This window comes from Lissotriton vulgaris, chromosome 6 (assembly GCF_964263255.1).
Source record: "Lissotriton vulgaris chromosome 6, aLisVul1.2, whole genome shotgun sequence".
In the NCBI taxonomy this organism is placed as follows: Eukaryota; Metazoa; Chordata; class Amphibia; order Caudata; family Salamandridae; genus Lissotriton; species Lissotriton vulgaris.
Genome location: NC_141694.1, coordinates 1,714,583,297 through 1,714,603,722, shown reverse-complemented (window position 1 = coordinate 1,714,603,722; position 20,426 = coordinate 1,714,583,297). Strand labels below are relative to the sequence as shown.

Here is a 20,426-nt window from a genome sequence, read left to right as displayed (position 1 = left end):
TGTGGCTTTGAGTTCATTGGGGCAGACTGAGATCAGATCAGCGCGTAGGTGACCATAAATATAGGAGGCCCTATGTCTCAGGTGGGACGGCTCTAATGTGGAGCCACATGTGCCACCTACTGAATGCAAGGGAATTACTGCGATCATTTCCGGATCCAGTCTGATGCTTCTAGAAATTCAAAAGCTGAGGAATCTTCAGTTAGATAGTCACTACCAGAAAAAGCATTACTGAAGGTATGAAACTTGTTCTTTACAACAACAGTCCAACCTGTTAGCTCAATTCATCCCGAGCAGTTTGGCTGAGGAGTGCCTGGTCCTCTTGGACCCTGTTTTTATGTTAGCTGCCATTTATGTTGCTGTATGCTTTGATTTCCTTGTAAGCAAAAAAAACATTTGATGGGCGAAATGCTGAACAATACAAACATTCACCCCGAGTCACAAGGATCTGGGTTTAATCCATTGCTCTTTTGCTCACCACGCCACCCCAGTATGGACCCATCCATATGCAAATCATTCTTGACGATGTTCCTCATGGCAACAGTCCAGCCGGAACTGCCAAGCCAGGTCTTCCCTGGACCGGAAACAAGTATGCTGGTACCGGTTTCAGGGCATCACCCCTCATCTGCCAGGATAGCTTGAATCCAGTGGCGCAGTGAGCACTGAACCCACGTCTGGGTATACCCTTCCCTCTTAGGGCAACAAAAGCAAAAGTAATAATTGATGGACGAAATGTTGAACAATTCATGGGTGAGCAAAAGAATGATTAATTAAATACCGATCTTTGTGACTGGGGTGAATGTTTGCATTGTTCAGCATTCCATCCATCATTTGTTTCTTTTGCTTATATTTCCTTGTAAACATCCTGAGGCTGCCTTGCCTCCCTCACCTGTTTATTTTGTTTGTTATTTTAACTATTTTATTTGTCAGTTTTTTGCCACCTTTTCACTTGACTTCGCCTGGTGAAGGGCAGAGCCAGGTTTCTTTTACTGTTTTCTGTCTGCATCTATCTGATTGATGGAAATCTTTGAAAATTTAGGCACTTTCCTGCCAGCCTCTCATATTAATGAACCCTCTTCAAAGCTAAGAGCACGTTTATGTAACACCTGTTCAGCGGCTAAAAAATATTTTTAATGCATGCTTTAATCACTAATGAGCCTTTGAAGCCTCTATTTTAATTGAGTCCTGGTTCGCTCCTGAGTATGACCCCTTTATTGAAGACCTAGTTTCAGAGAGCAATGAGTTATTTAATGTAAATTCCTTCATAGGATAGGTAGCAGGTGGTCTAATTTACCACAATTCTTTGAGCTTTACTACTTACCTATACTGCTTTTTTCCAAGCACCAGTTGCCATTTTTGCAAACTGGAGATTAAAAATAACTACAAGATAGACTCAATCCTTTAAAGATCCTCCCCCAAACACCAGTGGGCTTCTTACCCTGCTTAGAAGAATTAATTATCCATTATCAGTCAGTCTTCATAGAGGTATTAGGTCTTTGACGTTGTAATGTCTGGTTAGAATTAGGTGATGATTCCAGTGAAACTAATCACCTTAACTTTTGTTTACATTGGGCCTCACTGAAATAGTAAATACACTCACCCATAGTGCGGGCCATACACTGGACCTTGTTTTTAATTCTTCCAGTAGGATCTCTTTCCTTTCTTATAAGGTTCTGGTTTAGTCATTATTTTATAAAATACAACAAGAACTCAACTACTTTAAGTCCTCAGAAAGTTACTTTATTGAAACTTGAAGGGAAAACTTAATACTACAGGCTTCCCTCAAACCTTTGCTGCTAATAAAGTGTCTGAACCCATGAATAACTCCAATATAAATACCATGCTATACAATTCTACCAACACCTTGCTAAAACCTAGGATATAATTGCTCTGATTAAAACAAAAATCATAAAAGCTAAATTTGTAATCGATTTCTTGGCTTAGAGATAAACTAAAAAAACTGTCCTTCAAAAGACCAACACAAAATGTATAATTCTCAGGACAAAATGATCATCCTCTAACAGATGCGCTTCTATAACCACCTCGTTAGGAAAGCAAAAATAATTTTAATTCCAATAAAATGCTCTCTGCTAGAACCAGCTCTCTTAAACATCATACACTCCCTCTTTAATCCCTTAGAAAGTAGCTCTCCTCCTGTTTAAGAAACAGAATTTTCATAGAAAAAGGAAGGTGCACTCCAATAAAGTCAGTTGCGCGAAAATATTTTTTGAAAATTCTTCTCTTTATTCATTCTTTTCATAAAAGCGGTACAGCCAACGTATTTCGTTCCCTTTGTGCCACGGGAACTTCGTCAGGGCTGACCTTGTGATTAGTTCAAGGTAAACAGATTTGGATTTTTTTGACTATTATTTTGATTTAATGTTGGTCCATGCCAACCGTATGTCTTAGGTTTTAAAGTTTTTACTCTATTTTTGTTTTTCAACCGATAGTTTCAGTTTTTATCCGTTAATGATATGTTGGCAGCTAATGCCTTGATATTTCTTCAATATTAGAACGTGAACACTTTGAACGATTCGAATCTGGTGTCGCATTATAGTGAAGACTCAGATCTATCTAACTCAGAACACCTCTAACTAGGTGCTCTTTACTTGTGGTGAGATGCCATTGGTCTCTATTTCCTTGCACTTTTTTCTTTTTCCTTTCTTTTTTTATTTGTCTAATTCAATCTATCTGTCCTTGAGGTATGATCTACTTACCTTTGGCCAGCAATCATTTTATCGAAACAGTGTACCTTTCAAGGCAAATGTTGACTTAGGACTTTGTAAAAATTGATGAAACTTATATGCTCCCTTTTTTTGATATTTTTTGATAACTTCTACTATTATTATCAATATTCCTGTGACTTGTGTATAATTTTTCTTGTCTCAAGAATTCAAAGATCCAAAATGTAATTTATATGTATTGGTCTCGTATATGTGTGTATATTTTCCTTTTTGTGCTTTGGGTCTATATATATGTTGTGTTAAGCTTAGTGTAAATATTTTTTGCATTGTGTATTTGTCCTTTATATGTATATTTATGTTTTTGTATTCTATGATTATCACAGCACTGACGAAGTTCCTGTGGCACAAAGGGAACGAAACGCGTTGCCTGTGCCGCTTTTATGAAAAGAATGAATAAAGAGAAGAATTTTCAAAAATTCTTTTTGCGCAACTGACTTTTTTGGAGTGCACCTTCCTTTTTCTATGAACATTCTGTTTCTTAAACATCCTTTGGCAGCGGGTGTTGGGAGAAGCTGCACCAACGTATATCTTTTGAAACAGACAGAATTATTGTGCTTGACCTTGGTCTGCTGCTGTTCCTTTTTGTACTTGGCTATCCTCCTATACCCTTGCAAAATTTAGAGACAAATGTAGTTTTGTACTTGGCTCTCCTCCTATACCCTTGCAAAATTTAGAGACAAATGTAGTTACTAATCTCCTTCCAACATTTGCCCAGCCTCGCAACTTAAAAATCATGGTACTCTGTTTCTTTCTGATTCACAAAATAATGATTGCTTCCCTTATGAAAGCAAGGTCCCTGATATTACGCAAATAGCTATAGTGATACCAATTATAAAAAATGACAATTTGACCCTCATGATCCTGACAATTGTAGGCCTATATCATTACTGCCCTAAAGTACGTTATTACTAGTGAATACTGTCAATAAACAGATACAGGAACATGGGGACCAACATAATTTTCTTCAAACTCCAACTTACTTTTCCATCCATGCTATGGTACCAAACCTGTCATTTTCTCAGTAATTGGCAATTTTGGAATGCTGGAGGATAGTGGTGGTTCAGGGCTCATAATAATTTGTGTACTCACATGTAGACTGTATCAATACTGTTTATGCTAGCCTCCCGTCTAAATCGATTGACTTCTCTAGAAGATTTAAAACCCCTTAGTAAGATCAGTCTTCAATCAAAAATTTGGACTCGGTCTCCAGTCGTCTTCTTCAACTTCACTAGTTACCAGTGAAAAAGAGAATTATTTTGCAAATGCCCTGCATATTATACAAAATCTACCATGGCATAGCCACCAAATTCCTCAAAAAAAGTTATCATCTATGCTCCTGCCTCGATCCTCGAACAAACCTACTTTCTAAGTTCCTAGTTTCAGTTACAAAAAATGTAGCAGGAGAACATTTAGGATAAAGGATATCGCCTTTTGGAACTTGATTCCTCTTGAGATTCGACCCTAAATCTCACTAATAAAGTTCAAGAAGGGTTGAAAATCTGCCCCTAATTATTTAGTGGCTGATCTTTGTTTGTGCAGTCTTTGATCTCTGCTTTTTAGGGCCAAGAAACCCCAGTGGAGTTGTAGCTGAGCGAAACCTCAAAAATAAAGAAATTTGCGCCAACATTCTCTTCCCGCTTGTAAGGTCACAACGTTGACTTCAAAGGCCGCCTTGTTACCATCATCATTTCCTCTCTCACTAAGGCTATCTCGACTGCAACCCATCCACAACATTGCAGATCTTCCAAATCCTTTGCTTCAAGACACCCCAGGCAAATGAACGACAATTTCTCTATCAATAGTGAAGCCTTCCCCTCGCATGATGAAGCCTCCAATTCCATCTATACAAACATTTCATTTGTCACTTCAGCACTTCCTGATACTGCTTCATGCTGTCGATAAAATTGAAGTTAACATTCTGATTGTTGTGTAGGTCTCCCAACACCTGTTAAGCTGCTGCGAATGACTCTTTCACAGCCCTCCATGCTTTATCATCCTGGCAACGGGCCTACTGCAGGTTTCACTGAGACTGTTAAACCTGCCTCACTACCAAGTATGGTCTCTTGTCCAACTTCAATATCTCCTGTCAGAAAAATGATGAGAAACACAAAGAAGTTACAAGCCCTCCACCGCATGTGCCGCCTGCTCATTGAGAAAGATTCTTCCCACGCACTCTTGAAATGCACAAAGTCTTTGGTGTCTCATCCTGGTCTCAGTCTGAAGGTGACGAGATTAATTACTTGTTCACTCCAATGTGTCCTGCAGCTTTTCCCTGAAGAGTATTGCCAGTGGACTACATCACCACCGTCCACAATGTGCTAGCCAGAAATGCTTTGAAAAATGAATATCTCTTTGCAGAAACCGCAGTCTGCAGTTTCCATCATCATGGGCACTTCATAACTGAAGACTTCACTAAGAACTCTTCTGCCCCTTGTTTCAAAGCTTCTTTAGATTGCAGAGGAAATGTTTCACAACCTGGCCACATTGAAGGCTGACCCTCCATGCCTGCTGAAAAAATGCAAACCACTTCAGCATGGCCTAGAGGTATTGAAATCCGGTCAGAATTCAGATTCAGTAATGGCGACTTTGGTCAGAAGAAGGCATGTCTCTGTCACAGAAACCAATCTACCACCATGCAGAGGAAGCAAAAAGATTGACACCACTGGAAGGAAGATGTGTGACATGATGTCTGCTGCGGTGAAAATGTCAGTGCCATGGCTCTTCAGTGCTATGGCTCTTTTTGAAAGGTACCACAAGGAGATCTTAGATGGCATGAAGTCCTCCATAGCCATGTTGGGTACATTGAAAACTAATATCACGGGAAACCTCATGCAGATGGGTAAGTAGTTTCTCCCACTCCTTCTGGGTAAAAGTGCAACACACTTTGTCTTCCCATTTAATGCAGAGGTTTGCCAAGTGATCTGTTGACCTGCTTGGAATGGCTCTAGTGACCCAGTAGAATAGTCTCCTTCGAGATGCAACGGTATACAACGTTTGGATCAGGGGTTGAGTGGGATGCTCAATATGAGGTATGGCCCATAACGAGCCAATTGCTACAGCGAGGCATCTAAGATTAGGAAATTGGACCAACAGTAACCAAACTGCTCAACAATGGAGTCAATTGGGGTCAAGGCATCATCCTTGAATGAATCACCCACACAAGAAATCCCAGAATGTTCCCATGTATCTGAGGCTCCTCCTGTAACACTCCTGAAATTACAGATACTTTTTAAGTCGATCCCTAGTCTGTATGACAGGGCAATTGGAGAGATGTTCTGGGCCCTACGGTAGCTATAATGGGCAGTGTGTAACAGCTTATTAGATTTTCTTGGAATGAAAGATTTGGGTAAGAAAATATCCTGAATCACTTTTAGTGTGTCCCACCTGCCAGTGTCCCTCTTCTCAAGCAAATGAAGACCAGTGAGCCAGCTGGTGGGCCTCTCTATCGGTGCCATGAGGTAATAGTGCATCAGGAGCACCTAGTCCCCCCTTGATCGGTGGAAAGCTTCAACTTGGCTAAGACAACCCTGCATCATTGATTATTCCAAATTAAATCATTCATCACACAGTTGAAGGTCTGGAACAAGCTTATACGCAAGGGAATTGGGAGATTGGAGAAGTAATAGAGTAACCATGGCAATAATTCCTTCTTAGTGAGAGCTACACAGACCTGAACCGTCAAGGAGGAGAGACATCCAAAATGTGATTTGGGCCATGAGTGAAGACACTGCCATCCTAATGATAGTATCAAGTAAGACTTTTTAAGCGTGGTACACTTTGATAACTAGATAATGGAAATTCAATTTGAAGACTCCCATGCAATCTGGTGGTTATCTACAAATATGTGGTGTGCAGGGCAATTGGAACTAAGGGGGAACAAGCTGGATTTCAACAACTTGACCTTGAGGCCTTTTTGAAATGTCCTATTATCTGCTCCATAGTCAACACACCTCCACAAATGTCTTCAAACTAGATCAAGACCTCATCTGCGTATAAGGAAACCACATGGGTTTCAGTATCCAAGTGGATGCCCCAGTCATGACCCGTCTGACGGCAGTGAAGGGACAGAGGCTCTATCGCTTCCAGAAATAACAAGGATACAAGTGGGTACTCCGGCGGCGTGCCCTGCTAAATAGAATGGGAGTTAGAGGTGCTGCTCTCTTCAATACTGATCAGAATTCCCTTCAGAGCTTAAAGGATTGCTGAGGGGACCTCCGTTTTGTGCTCACTCCTAGGTGCTTCTGTTTGGTAGTGTGGGGCCGCTCATGTCAAATGATTGAAGTTCTCGAATGAAGTCATGCCAGTATGGAAGAGCGAACCTCTCGTTCGGAAAATCAGGTCCTCTTAAAAGAATAAGAAAATACCCACACCCGGGTAGTAGATGAAAACATGGCGACATCAAGAGGAACAACAAGAATTGGACCTAAAAAGAGGTATAAAGGATTCTTCTAAGGGCTTCCTCTTATTGCTCTAAACCTGGTCAATAATTTGACCACTTTGCTTTAGCAGTGGGGCAAAAAAATAACTGTGAATTTGTCCACACATACATCTTTTGAGTGTCCGACGTTCCAGAACAAGACTGTATGTTAAGAACCCTGTGTTTAGCTATTTGACCCTTAGTGTTTTAATTATTTGAGTCCCTATTCATTTATGCAGAATTGCTTACATTTGTGTACTTACACTCACTGTGGTGATTCACCGTGTTTTACTGGGAACACACCCAAGCACAACCTTTGTTCAACATGCTAAATGATGTCATTGATCTGAAATGTGCTGTGACCTAATTTTGAACAAAGTGATGCACATTTTGGTAAGAGCCAGCAAATGTAGAGTATGGAATTAATTTTGGCTTATAATGGATTTAGCAGTGGTGGCTCCTCCGCTAAGGCGGAGGAGCGTTGGCCACTGCCTTGCAACAGTGAAATAACGGTAAAATAAAATGATAATAGCTCAAGTTATCATTTCATTTTTTTCCTGCTGCAGCAGCTTTACGGGAGGGCCAGGCATGGCTGTTCTGGTGACAGAGGTGCTCGGGGAGGAGTGGTGACATGCTGTAAGTGCGCAAGACTGTTTTGCCGGCAGTCATGCACACTTTGCATGTTCTCCACCCAGGCTGCAGCCTAGGTGGAGAACATGCCCAGGCTCCCATTCCCTTGCTGAGTGCCGAACCACAGAGGTCAGACCAACAACAACGCTGCACTGCAGCATTATGATTGGCTTAGGGGAGCCAGGGTGCTTCCTGTTCTGGACGGAGCAGAGGGACGACGAGGAGAGACACGGTGAGGAGTTACAATTTTTCTTCTTTTTTTTTTTTACACCTCCTTATCCCCCTCGCAGCCACCCTCCTTGATCTGTGCCGGCCGCCACTGAGATTCAGGTGTGTTGTACCTTATAAAATGGTGAAATTCAGCAGGTGAGGCACGTCTTTTTGTATCGCCACCTGCAACTAGCAGCAGATATTAATTGCCATGAGTCAAGATCAGCATGTTGTGCAGTTTCCTCAGTTCAGTCAAAAGACTACCTAAAAAAAAATTATTTTCCACTAATAAACGTCTGCGTGGTTCACGTGATGCTGTTTCTGCATTTCTTTGTTCCATGTTCATTTCTTATGCTTAATAATTTACAGTCTGCGTTTAATATCATTTATTTTCTTTTGAAAATGTAATACTGCTAAAGTAACTATTAGAATACAAATATTGAAAATAAGTTATACAAGAACCACATCTGTATTTGTGTCCTCTACATAGGAAGAAGAACCAGCCTCAAAGGCTGCTGCCAATGCCTGGCTTCAGGATTGCGTTGTATCGCTTTCACCTACGAATGATCTTATGGTAATCGCTCTAGAGCAGAAAGCAGTGTTTTTAGTGCGTAAGTATTAATTGTTACATTTTTAGGCCAGGATATATCCAATAGTTCCTGTATAGTCTGGTATCTATCTCCTTAAAGGACTTTTTCTCATAGTTACTGCCAAAGAATTGACTCCCATCTCCCAATAATACATTGTGTATTTACTCCCTAACACAGTCAGGGAGCAGCATTTCAGGGGTTGTCTGGTTTGCAGTTCGGGACATAGAAAACCATTAGTTACACTGCAGTTAATTGCAGCACATGTAGGGACTAGTACGAATGTGCTCTACTGAGTAAAATGATTTAGGTACAAGTGCAGGTTTAATGTGGATATATCTGTGTTAAGACCTATATTGTAATAAAGATGGTTCGAACCAGGGGTCGCCAAACAGCCTTAAAGCGCGTGTCTCGGGCTTGCAACCTAGCTGTAAAGAGTTCCATTGTAATAAAATGTCATAGGCGCATGAGCCAGGCTGCAGGAGCCTCGGGCTTTTTCCAATACAAGGCTATGAGCTGCCAGGCCGCTCCCAACATTTGAAGCACCAGAATCCAATCGCTCCGGGTCAATGCCCTCAGGCCCGCAGGTTTTATACCCAGCAAAAGTGTGCTTGTGGCCTCAGGCTGAGGGAACCCCAAGACCCCCCTGATGTGACTTAGGACCTCCTTCCAGAAAAGGGTCAGCAACGGACGCGCCCACCAGATATGGATAAAATCCCCGGTCGCAGACCTGCACCGCCAACACGTCGGACAAGAGGTAGGGAACATCTTGGATAGGCGCTGAGGCGTAGAATACCACTGGGTCATGATCTTGTAGGCATTTTCCTGCTGCGAGATGCTACGGTACACTTTGGGAATGTCTTGCCACAGGAGACGACACTGCGCCGGGGTGATGTCCGTGCCTGATATTGTCTGCCAGCGTTGTTGGTATGGTTGAACGGGAGGCGTCTTTGGATGTTGTAGTATTTGGTAGATCTGCGAGATCAGGTCCTTCGAGTCAGTAAAGGAATGGGCCAGCCACTCGAACGGGGTAAAGGTGCGCGTGGCCACCTGATATGTTTCGCCTTCAGCCAACCAATGTCGCAACTGGGCGTTTTGCATCCCCGCTTTGAGGTTGACTCGAAACTCCTCTCTGCATTGAACAAAGGACTTGATGTGGAACTCCCCTCGAACAGATCTGTAAGCACCCTACTGTTTCCTTGCGACCACTTGCCGAAGGCACTCGTACAGTGGGCTGGTGGGAAAGACTGATTCCCCTCAATCGGCGTGTGCGGCGAGGAGAAGGTCGTGAGGCCCCTGCAGACCCCTACCCTTTCCCAGATTTCCAGGACCGTTTTTGCTGGCATAGCCATATAAGCGCTCCGAGAGCGCGCCGCCCTATGATGCCATGGGAGGTCCCAGATGGTACGTCCAGTCACCGCCCGCTCCATGTATAGCCACCTCTTCTCACTCTCCGTAACTCCCCACTCCACAATAAAGCGGAGGTGCGCTGCCCAATAATAGTCCACCAGATTGAGGCAGGCCAAACCCCCCCTGTCCCGTGGCGCCATCAGGAGGGACTGGGAGAACCGAGGCCTCTTGCCCCCCCAAATAAATTTGGTGAGGTCGTGCTGAAAGCCACGTATATAGTGCAGCGGGATGGGCGTGGGAAGACACTGAAAAAGGTATAGAATTTTGAGGAAAATGGACATCTTAATGGCGTTAAGCCTGCCCAACCACAACGGCATGAGCGGCTTCCATCGCCACAGATCTTCAAGAACCGAGCGCCTACCGTCTCGCCAGTTGACTTGTGTCCACCCATCTAGAGAGGGGGTTAATTGGAGGCCGAGGTATAGGATATGTTGGGTTGCCCATCGGTATGGGACAAGCTTTTCCAGAGGGGGTATTTCGTCAGTCGGATGGTAAGATTGAGGGCCCACAATTTACTATGATTGATCTTCAGACCCGAAGCCCGTTCAAAGTAGCATAGCACGAGTGCAGCTCTGGGAGGGAGACCCGAGGGTTGGTCAGTGTAAGGATAAGGTCGCCCGCAAACAGCGCCACTTTGTTCTCGCTTTCCCCCTATGCGAATACCATGTATTTTGGGGTTCTGCCTGATCCAGTCCGCAAAGGGCTCTATCGCAAGGGCGAATAGTAGGGGCGAGAGCGGGCAGCCCTGTATGGTGCCTCTAGAGATGGGAAACGGTGCGGTGAGTTGGCCTTTGACTCGGATCCTGGCCTGTGGGGCAAGATACGGCGCCATGATCCTGGTGATCATCTTCTGATCTATCCTAAATTCACTCAAGAGCGCTTGCAGGAAGGACCAGTCCACCCGGTCGAAGGCCTTTTCCGCATCTAGCGATAAAAGGCAAGCCGGTATCTTCCAATGGTGTGCTTTGCCCACCAGGTGGGCAACTCTACGCACGTTGTCTGCACCCTGCCGGTTGCGGAAGAAGCCAACCTGGTCCGGGTCTATTAAGCCCGGCATGTGGGGGTCCAGGCGTCTTGCCAGCAGTTTGGTGTAGACTTTAAAACCAGTGTTAAGCAGGGCGATCGGGCGGTATGACGCACATAATGTAGGGTCTTTTCCGGGCTTGAGAATCAAAGCTATCTCCGCCATACCCATATCAGGGGACGGTCACACCTTATCCGTAAAGGAGTTGTATAGCCTAAGAAGGTGGGGCCGTAGCTGTGCCTTGAACATGCGATAGAAAGACAGGGGGAGACCGTCAGGTCCCTGGGTTTTCCCCAACTAGAGCTCCCGCAGGGCAGCCGTTATCTCCTCCGGGGAGATGGGGTCCTCTAAGGACTTCGCATAGTGCGGATGTAGAGGCGTCCCCGTATGTTTTTCCAGTACCTCCTCGATTACCTCTAGGGGCGGTACCTCCTCCCAATATAGCTCTGAGTAGTAGGCTCTAAACGCCTCGCATTTGCCCCTCTCCGACGTAGCCCTCGTCCCATCCGGCAATTGAACATTGGCGATATGTGCCTTGGCCGCGTATGCCCTCAGCCGTCCCGCCAACAGCCTCCCAACCTTATCTCCTCCTTCAAAATATCTCTGTTTCAATGCCAGTAGGGATTTCTCCGCTCTGTTAGTACGGAGGAGTCTAAGTTGTCCTCTGAGATTGGTCAGTTGCCTCCTTGATTTAATGGAGGAATGGTCCTGATCTCGCAGCTCCGCCTTCTTGATATCCTCCACCAGTCTGTCCTCCAGTGAGCGAGCCTCACGCGCCCGTGCGATCGAGAGTGACGTAATATGTCCCCGTATCGTAGCCTTGAAAGGGCGTCTCCGGTAGGTCGTTGCTAACTAAGTAGGAGTCAATGCCATCTCTAATGCTTTCGTTGTCGGCCGCAGCCCGGAAGATACGCGGCGGCAGGCGCCACCTCACCTCCCGGGTGGGGCAAGCGGCCGGGTCCTGCAGGAGCAGCTCGACATGGTGCCTGATGCCAGCTCTGCACAATATTGCCACCCCCGCTGTCTTGGCATCTGCGGACGCCCAGAACTGAAGAGGGTACTTAGGGTGTGTCATGCGCTTAGTGTCTGCCTCCAGTAGGTGCGTCTCTTGCAAATATATGATGTCAGGGCTGTGTTGGAGGAGATAATGCCACACTTGTCTCTGCTTGTTAGGGGAGTTAAGGCCCTTGACGTTGAGTGTTAAGACCTTCAGCGGGCTAGGCAAGTTTGTCATCATGTTAGGGGGCGCTAGAGGGCGCACACGCAGAATGGTTGCAGTGACGTGAGGCTCCTGAAGCCTGGATCATTAATCCTTCAATGATCGGCTTTTACTGACTCCTTTCCTGTCGAAAATATATACGAGGGGAGAGAACACAGCTCTACAGCATCGACGAAAGTTTGAAGAGTGTACGACTTGTCCCGACCGAGTTAGAGGAAGCGGAGTACTTGCCGGGACCTGAGCTGGAGCTGGGCAGAGCGTGCTGACGGGGCCATAAATCTACGCAAGACCGCGGCGCTCCACGAGGCGTGCAGGCCTCACAGGGACCCGTTGCCAGCACAGAGCCTGATCTACATGCAGCATACGGATATGTAAGGCGGAGCTGTCCTGGATTGCTGCGGTGGACCTGTACTCTGCTGATGGGGACCGACGGTGAGGAGCTGGGGACTTAGAAACGTATGCAGACGCCTAAGCCCTGCACCTGAAACACGTCGGCATGGACTATCTTCCACCCCCCCCGCAGGGCTGGAACGGTGTGTGGGGACACATTCTCAATCAGACATGGTACTAGCAACACCACGGGGCTACTGTATTCAGTCCCTACCCCGCCCTATAGGCAGAGGCGGTGGTGTCGCCATCATTCATCGAGAACATCTCCACTGTAAAACCTACGATGCACAGATTACCGACTCAGAAAGTCTGCATTTTACCTTCAAACTAAACCCAACCAATTCACTAACAGGATTACTTGTGTACCGCCCCCCCGGCCTTCCAGGTCCCTTCGCTTGTTCTCTTCTAGACTTAGTCACAACCCAGGCCCATTCCCTATCAAACTTTATGATAGTCGGGGACCTGAACATCCATCTGGAAGACCCGGTAGACTCGGTAGCCAATGATCTGATCCAAGACCTAGCGGCACTCGACATCCGCCTACTAAACTCCGGAGCCACCCACATCAAGGGTCATCTATTGGACCCGGTGTTCACTAGCTCTCCCTCGATGCAAGCGAAGGAGGCCCTTCCCCTCCCCTGGACAGACCACTTCCTAGTCCCCTTCCAATTACCTGGAACTTTCAGGAAACACCGAAAACCCCCCACCTTCAGCAAGGACAGGACCTGGTCCAGACTCCCCACGGAAGAATGGGCTAAGACCCTTGAACGAACCACCCCTGCACACGCAGAAGACCCGGCTACGGCAGACAGAAGACTCAGGGACTGGATCATCTCCTCCCTAGACTCAGTACTCCCACTTAGAACCAGGGAAGACAAAAACGGGAAACCTGGCTCAGCTCCATGGTATACCGCGGACCTCCGAATACACCGCAAAAATTGTAAAAAAGCCGAACGGCTCTGGAGAAAAAATTGGCAACATGCCAACAAAGAAGCCTACCAGTCCACGGTCAAAATCTATAAAGAGGCCATCAAACAAGCCAAAGCCTCATACTATGATACGCGGATACAAGAAGCATCCAACTCAGCCCGAGAATCCTTCTCAATCGTAAAGGAGCTGCTCAAGGTCCCCATCACTTCCCCCTCCAACACCCCCAAAGTTGACAGAAGCAATGAGCTAGCGAACTACTTTAATGACAAAATCACCCGCATCCTGGTCTCCCTCCCACCCCCCGGTCTCCCCAGCCACAAAGAAAGCCGTTCATTCCCTGACCAGGCTGAAAGTAACTTACGCCCCATTCTACCGACATTCCGGCCAGTAACCTTCCTAGAGGTTGAGCGAACCCTAACGAAAATGAAAAGTGGGTCACCCTTGGACCCAGCACCAATCAGGTTCCTCAAGACCGTTGCCTCAGTAATTGTACCTACTGTCACGGATCTCATCAACAGCTCGTTCGCCCACGGAACTGTCCCCGACAGCTGGAAGAGTGCTGTGGTAAAAGCACTCTTAAAAAAACCTCAGCTAGACCCAACAGACCTGTCTAACTACAGACCAATATCTCTACTTCCTGGTATCAGCAAAGTCACTGAGAAACTGGTAAACACACAATTATCACAGTTCCTTGAAACCAACAACTTGCTTAGACAATCCCAGACTGGATTTCGCCCGGGCCATGGAACAGACACCGCACTCCTCGCAGTCATTGAGGAAGCAAGGGGCATACTGGATTCAGGAGGATCAGTGGCAGTGATCCTCCTGGATCTAAGCGCAGCCTTCGACACAGTCAACCATCGTGTCCTTCTGCATAGACTGGCGGATGCAGGACTTACCGGGACAGCAATCAAATGGATTAAATCCTTCCTTACAGGGCGCACTTTCCAAGTGTGGGACGATAACTATCACTCATCCACCCTCCCACTCACAAGCGGCGTCCCTCAGGGCTCCTCCCTGAGTCCGACGCTTTTTAATGTCTATATGGCCCCTCTTGAGGACGTGGTAACACCATTCAACATAAAAATGGTGAGCTATGCTGACGACACTCAATTAGTCGTCTCCCTGTCCCAGCTGATCGACCATCCAGAAAACCTGACCAACTGCCTCACAGGAATTCATAACTGGATGAATAACTCATCATTAAAACTGAATGGGACAAAGACGGAGGTGATGCTACTAGGAAAACAATGGACGACCATCCCTCCAGCACTCTGGCCCGATGTGTTCGGGGAAATTCCCCCCCCGAAACGTGAAATCAAGACACTCGGGTGTGGCTCGAGCCACAGCTCACTATGAAAACACAAGCTACCAAAACCTCGGGCACCTGTTTCGGGCTCATGCGCACGACCCGTAAAATCCTGCCCTTACTGCCACCTATTTCCAGGAAGCTACTCATCCAGGGACTAGTACTGTCCCGCCTGGACTACAGCAACCTGGTTTACCTGGGAGCCCCTGAGGCCACCCTAACGAAGCTCCAGCGGACACAGAATGCTGCGGCACGCATGCTTACTAACACCCCTTCCAGAACGTCCGCCAAGCCGGCCCTCAAAGCCCTGCACTGGCTCCCTGTGCGCCAAAGGGTGCAATTCAAAGCGATGTGCACGACACACAAGCTGTTCAACGGATCTGGTCCGGCGATTCTCAGCAAAATGATTACCCCCTACACAGCAACCAGATCCCTACGATCCCAGAATGAGAACCTAGCTAGCACCCCTAGATTCAAAAGAACCCGTACAGGTGGACGACAATTTTCAGTTCAAGCAGCCAAGGGCTGGAACGCTCTTCCCCGCTCCCTCAGACTTGAACCCAACTACCTGGTATTCCGCAAGAAACTAAAGACTCATCTGTTCCCTAAATAAAACCCCCCTGTCGCTCTTCCCTCCCTTTCTTCCCCCTCAACAGGATCACAAATTATATAGCGCGGGGATGCCCTTGGGTCACCAGGCGCTTTAGAAATCGTTATTAAATTAAATTAATTAAACCTGGGCGTGGTGTGAATCGCCTGTGGCTGGGACCAGGGTGCTTTGGGTGCCCGGAGAGTTCTGTGGGGAAAAAAGGGCTGATATAAGGAACGAGAGCGGTAACAGGGGACTTCTGGAGGCCGCAACCGCGGGTGAGCGTTGAACGGCAATAAGCGCTACGAACTTTTACTAGATTACAGTGCCCTACGACACACATTGAGGCCAGTGCACGGCTCCGGGGGAACAAATAATGTGAGAGGCACCACTCCTTAATCCTCACCGCATCGACAGTAGCGAGGGACGGAAATTGCTTTTCTGCCCCGCTACACGTGCGGATATTGGCATTCAGAACACCACGATACATCCAGGATTTATGTGATTGCGCAGGGGTGGGAACATCACACCAGTACGGGCGTGGTGCTGAACAAGATCTACAAGGAGGCAGTGCAGGGATTGTGTGGTCCAAACAGGGAGGGACTTTTTGACAGTGGCCGCAATCAAATTGGAGACAACGTTCGAGTGATCCTGAGGTAAAGGCCTAGACATACCCCGGCTGCACTTCTCGGCCCACGGTCAGGTGGCCCACATTCCTTCCTCATCTGCACGAACTGGATGGGCCCCTGGTAGCACTGCCCGTGACGGCGTTATAGAATACCGAAGGGCTGTATACAGTAGACACAGCCCTGGCAGGAGTGGCGCGGCGGACCCCTCTCCCACTCATGCAACGCAATTGCGCGGCTAATCTTGGCCTCCCTGCGCACTGATAGTGAGAGCGCCAAACTGCACTGCATCCTGCTCATGTCTACAAGTTCCCTCCCTATCAGAGAAGGACGGGAGAAGTGACCTTCATCAACTACCGCGAGTCCCTACAAGAGACCCACGATGGGTAAGCAAGATAACAAGCAACCTAAGCTGACATTTGAAGCTGCTGGTAACAAGAAAGGTTTGCGTAATGTGCCGGATGCGGCAGGCTCCCAGAGCCCATCAACAACTGGGACGAGTAATGGTTCCTCCACGCCAGACATACAGCAGATGATGCAGGAGATGAGGCAGGGGTTTGCCACAATAGTGGATAAAGTCGCCTGGATATCCTCTAGAATGGATGCCATCGCACAGAAAATGGATGTCCACGAGGAGCGCATCACGGAAACCGAGCGACGCATATCAGTAAATGATGATACAACTGCCTCTCATACCACGCAACTCTCGAGAATGGACAATGTCCTCAGGGTCATTGCTGCGAAGAATGAGGAGTTGGAAGCCCGCAGTCGAAGAAACAACATTCGCGTTGTGGGCGTGTCAGAATCCACCAACACGGGGCGCATGGAGGACTATGTAGAGAAGATACTACTTGCTGCTGTTGGATCTGAAGCGTTTTCCAAACAATTCATGGTTGAAAGGGCGCACCGTTCACTTGGTCCAGGACCTAAACCTGGAGCCCCGCCAAGGCCCATCATTGCACGGCTCCTGAACTATCGTGACCGCGACACTGCGTTGCGGGCGGCTCGCACCAACCAAAAGCTTACGTGTGATGGAGTTAGCTTTTCCATTTACCCTGACTTCACCCCTGTTGTTCAGGAACAGCGCCGTAAATTTCTGGATGTTAAGAAAAAGCTCTGTGCACTCCAGATTGACTATGCGCTGCTGTATCCAGCGAAGCTGAGAGTAACCCACCAAGCTAAGCAACATTTCTTCACAAACCCACAGAGAACAGGCCATAGAAACAACGGTGAGGAAGAGCGAGAAGACGTACAATCCCTACATGAAGATTTGTGATCCGTTGGCTTTACTGTTGCAGCGAGACGCTGATCTATAGACATTACGCTAGAGGTCTCAAGAGGGCGACGATCGGGATCGACCTTCCGCTGCTATGCGAGAATACCATGGACGGGTATTGGACTGTTGGTGGTAATGTATTCCAGGCACCACCCCCCCTTCTCCTTGATTGTGTCCGATTGAGGCCGCACAGGACGAAGGGCACGGTGAAGGGGGTGGAATTGTGCAGCTTAAGATGACCCCCATAGGGTATACCCCAATGGACATGTTGACTATATTGCAAATGTTTGGATGTTTAGCTGTTGTAGGGGGTGGGGGGAGGGACAAGGATTCTGGCAAGTTGGGGATGCTTCAGTGGGAGGGGAGTGGGAAGGTGACCTCTTTACATAATTTGTTGGGCTGTGATGTCAGGAGTGTTCTAGATGCTTATATGAAGAGGCCACGTAGCTATAACCAACTAAGTGCTGCATTGTGTAACTCCCGGCTAAACAGGAAGAGAAGACCTAATAATTGGGCCCCTACTATGTTGGTCAGTGTTGATGAGGGAGGGAAGGGATTAGGTCCGAAGGGGCCTGTCTGGGGCCACATCGTGACCCGAAAGAGATTTGATGTGTGACACACTCATAGGCCTGGAATATATCGTACACTATTGTGTTTTGGTACTAACAAGTTGGGGAGGTTTCAATTAAGGGGAAATGGAGGGGGGAGTTTAGAAAGGTTATCACAGATTTCGGCGGTACAGATATCGAAGAGATGTTATGGTCCGATCCAACAGGATTGCATGAGAGGTATGGGCGAGAGGTAGATCTCGCTGTGCATATTGTACACAATCACGCTCCATCACGATACTACACTTGCATGTGCGGCGCTACAGGGCTTGAATTGGTAGGTTGGCATATTGGTGAACTGGCGCAGTATTCAGGTGTCCCTGACTACAGCTACTGGTTGCTTTGGTCCCTCCGGGCACACTGTATAAATCCGCAACAAATACCATGATCATGGCGGGTACTGATCTGAACATATTAACATGGAATGTGAGGGGCCTGGGGGACCCAAGGAAGAGGCGACAAATTTTAACATATCTGGATCGCCACTCAACACATATAGCCTTCCTCCAGGAAACACATTTCAGAGCTCAACCTGTCTCCACCTTTGCTAGCAGGTGGGCGATGCACACTGCCTGTTCCTCGTACTCGACGTATGCTAGAGGTACAGCGATACTGGTAAAGATAGGTACGCCCTTTGTCTTGGCGGGCACCAGGGTGGATGAAAATGGGAGGTATTGTATAATGTGGGGTAGACTAGGACATATGGCAATTACGTTGGTGTGCTGTTACGGGCCTAATATTGATGATCCTCAGTTCTTTGAAGACTTATGGGCGACCATTGTGAGTACAGGCCCACTGCACATTCTATGGGGGGGTGACTTTAATACTTCACTAAACCCGAATATGGACAGATCACACCCTGGCCCTCACCATTACACTAGGGCTAGAACGACATTACTTGAGTCACTCAAAGATCTCAACTTGATAGACACCTGGAGACGTTTTCACATGGACGCGAAGGAAGGCACAGGCTAGTTCATGGGCGAGACTCGATTATATATTCATATCACCAGAGCTTTATGCGGCGCTCTTAAAGGCGCAACACCTCCCCAGAAATTACTCTGACCATTCACCTGTCAAAATCACACTACGGTCTGCGGACCTTGGCCCCCCCCGCGACCGCCTGGCGTCTGCAACCTACAATGCTGCTAGATGCTTCATTTCAGGAGGAATTGCGGGAAGAATGCTTAGACTTCTTCAAGCGAAATAAAGATTCTGTGAGGGACGTGGAGACTATTTGGGACGCCTTCAAGGTGACGTTGAGGGGCATATGTATGGCCAAGGGGTCGTGAGTTTTAAAAGGCATAATGAGACGCCTGAAGCAATCAGAAGACAGACTTAGGACTCTTGAATCAGATTTGACTGTGCGACCAGCTGATGCTGCCCTCTCAGACATACGTGACACACTGACTGAATATACAGATGAGGCCACTAGAGAATCCAAATTCAGAGGCAAATACTGGGTAGCGCGCCGATTTGGTGAAGGTGAGCGACCGGGGAAGGCGCTGGCAGCAACTATAAGACTGAGGCGTCCCTCAAATATTATCTTGGAGCTTGAGGACCAGATGGGTATGGTGTATAGGGATACCACGCAGATTCTTAACACATTTGTGGCACATTACAGCACATTATACACATCCACCAGAACTGGAAGTCTGCAGTTGCAGGATTACCTTGCCGATGTATCCCTGGGATGGCTGAGTGATGCACAGAGAGCATTTCTGAACGCCCCATTTGAGCTTGATGAGGTGCGGGAGGCTATTATGCACATGCAGTCGGGCAAGGCTGCGGGACTGGATGGGATCCCAATAGAATTTTATAAAACGTACATTGACTTTATGGCTCCGGTATTGAGGGAGGTATATGAGGACGCCCTTGAGGTGGGTCACTTTCCCCCCTCAATGCGTACAGCTTTGATGACCTCACTATTGAAGCCAGCAAATAAATGTGACTCTTACAGACCACTCTCATTGCTTAATTGCGATGCAAAAATCCTGGCTAAACTGATTGCTACTCGTATCAGTCTTCTGCTCCCGAACCTGATTCTGCCCGACCAGTCAGGCTTTGTACCTGGCAGGGCGACGTCGCATAATTTGCGCACCTTCTTCACGGTCCTAGGCTCGGTGTCCGATGACCTGCCCATGGCAGCCATTTTCCTTGATGCCACCAAGGCATTCGACACCTTGGAGTGGGACTATGTGTTCCAAGTAATGGAGCGCATGGGTTTCCCGGTCCTATTCCTCTCATGGATCAGGCTACTATACAAAGACCCAGTGGCCAAGGTACTTATAAATGGCAGGCTCTCCTCTGAGTTCCCAGTTACTAGGGGTACCAGGCAGGGATGCCCCTTGTCACCACTACTGTTTGCTATTGCTACAGAAACACTAGCAGCTAAATTGAGACAGCATCACATTGACAAGGCGCTGAGATGTTTCCAACGTCAAATACTTATATCACTGT

At 47.3% G+C, this 20,426-nt stretch overlaps 1 protein-coding gene across 1 annotated transcript in view; it reads left to right on the top strand.

Moving 5' to 3' along the window:
- RAB3GAP2 (RAB3 GTPase activating non-catalytic protein subunit 2) overlaps positions 1–20,426 on the top strand; it is a 684,945-nt gene that overhangs the window by 147,096 nt on the left and 517,423 nt on the right. Inside the window, exon 3 of the mRNA XM_086927924.1 lies at positions 8,489–8,609. Within this exon, the coding sequence (XP_086784050.1) occupies positions 8,489–8,609 (121 nt within the window). The remainder of the gene's footprint in view (positions 1–8,488; positions 8,610–20,426) is intronic.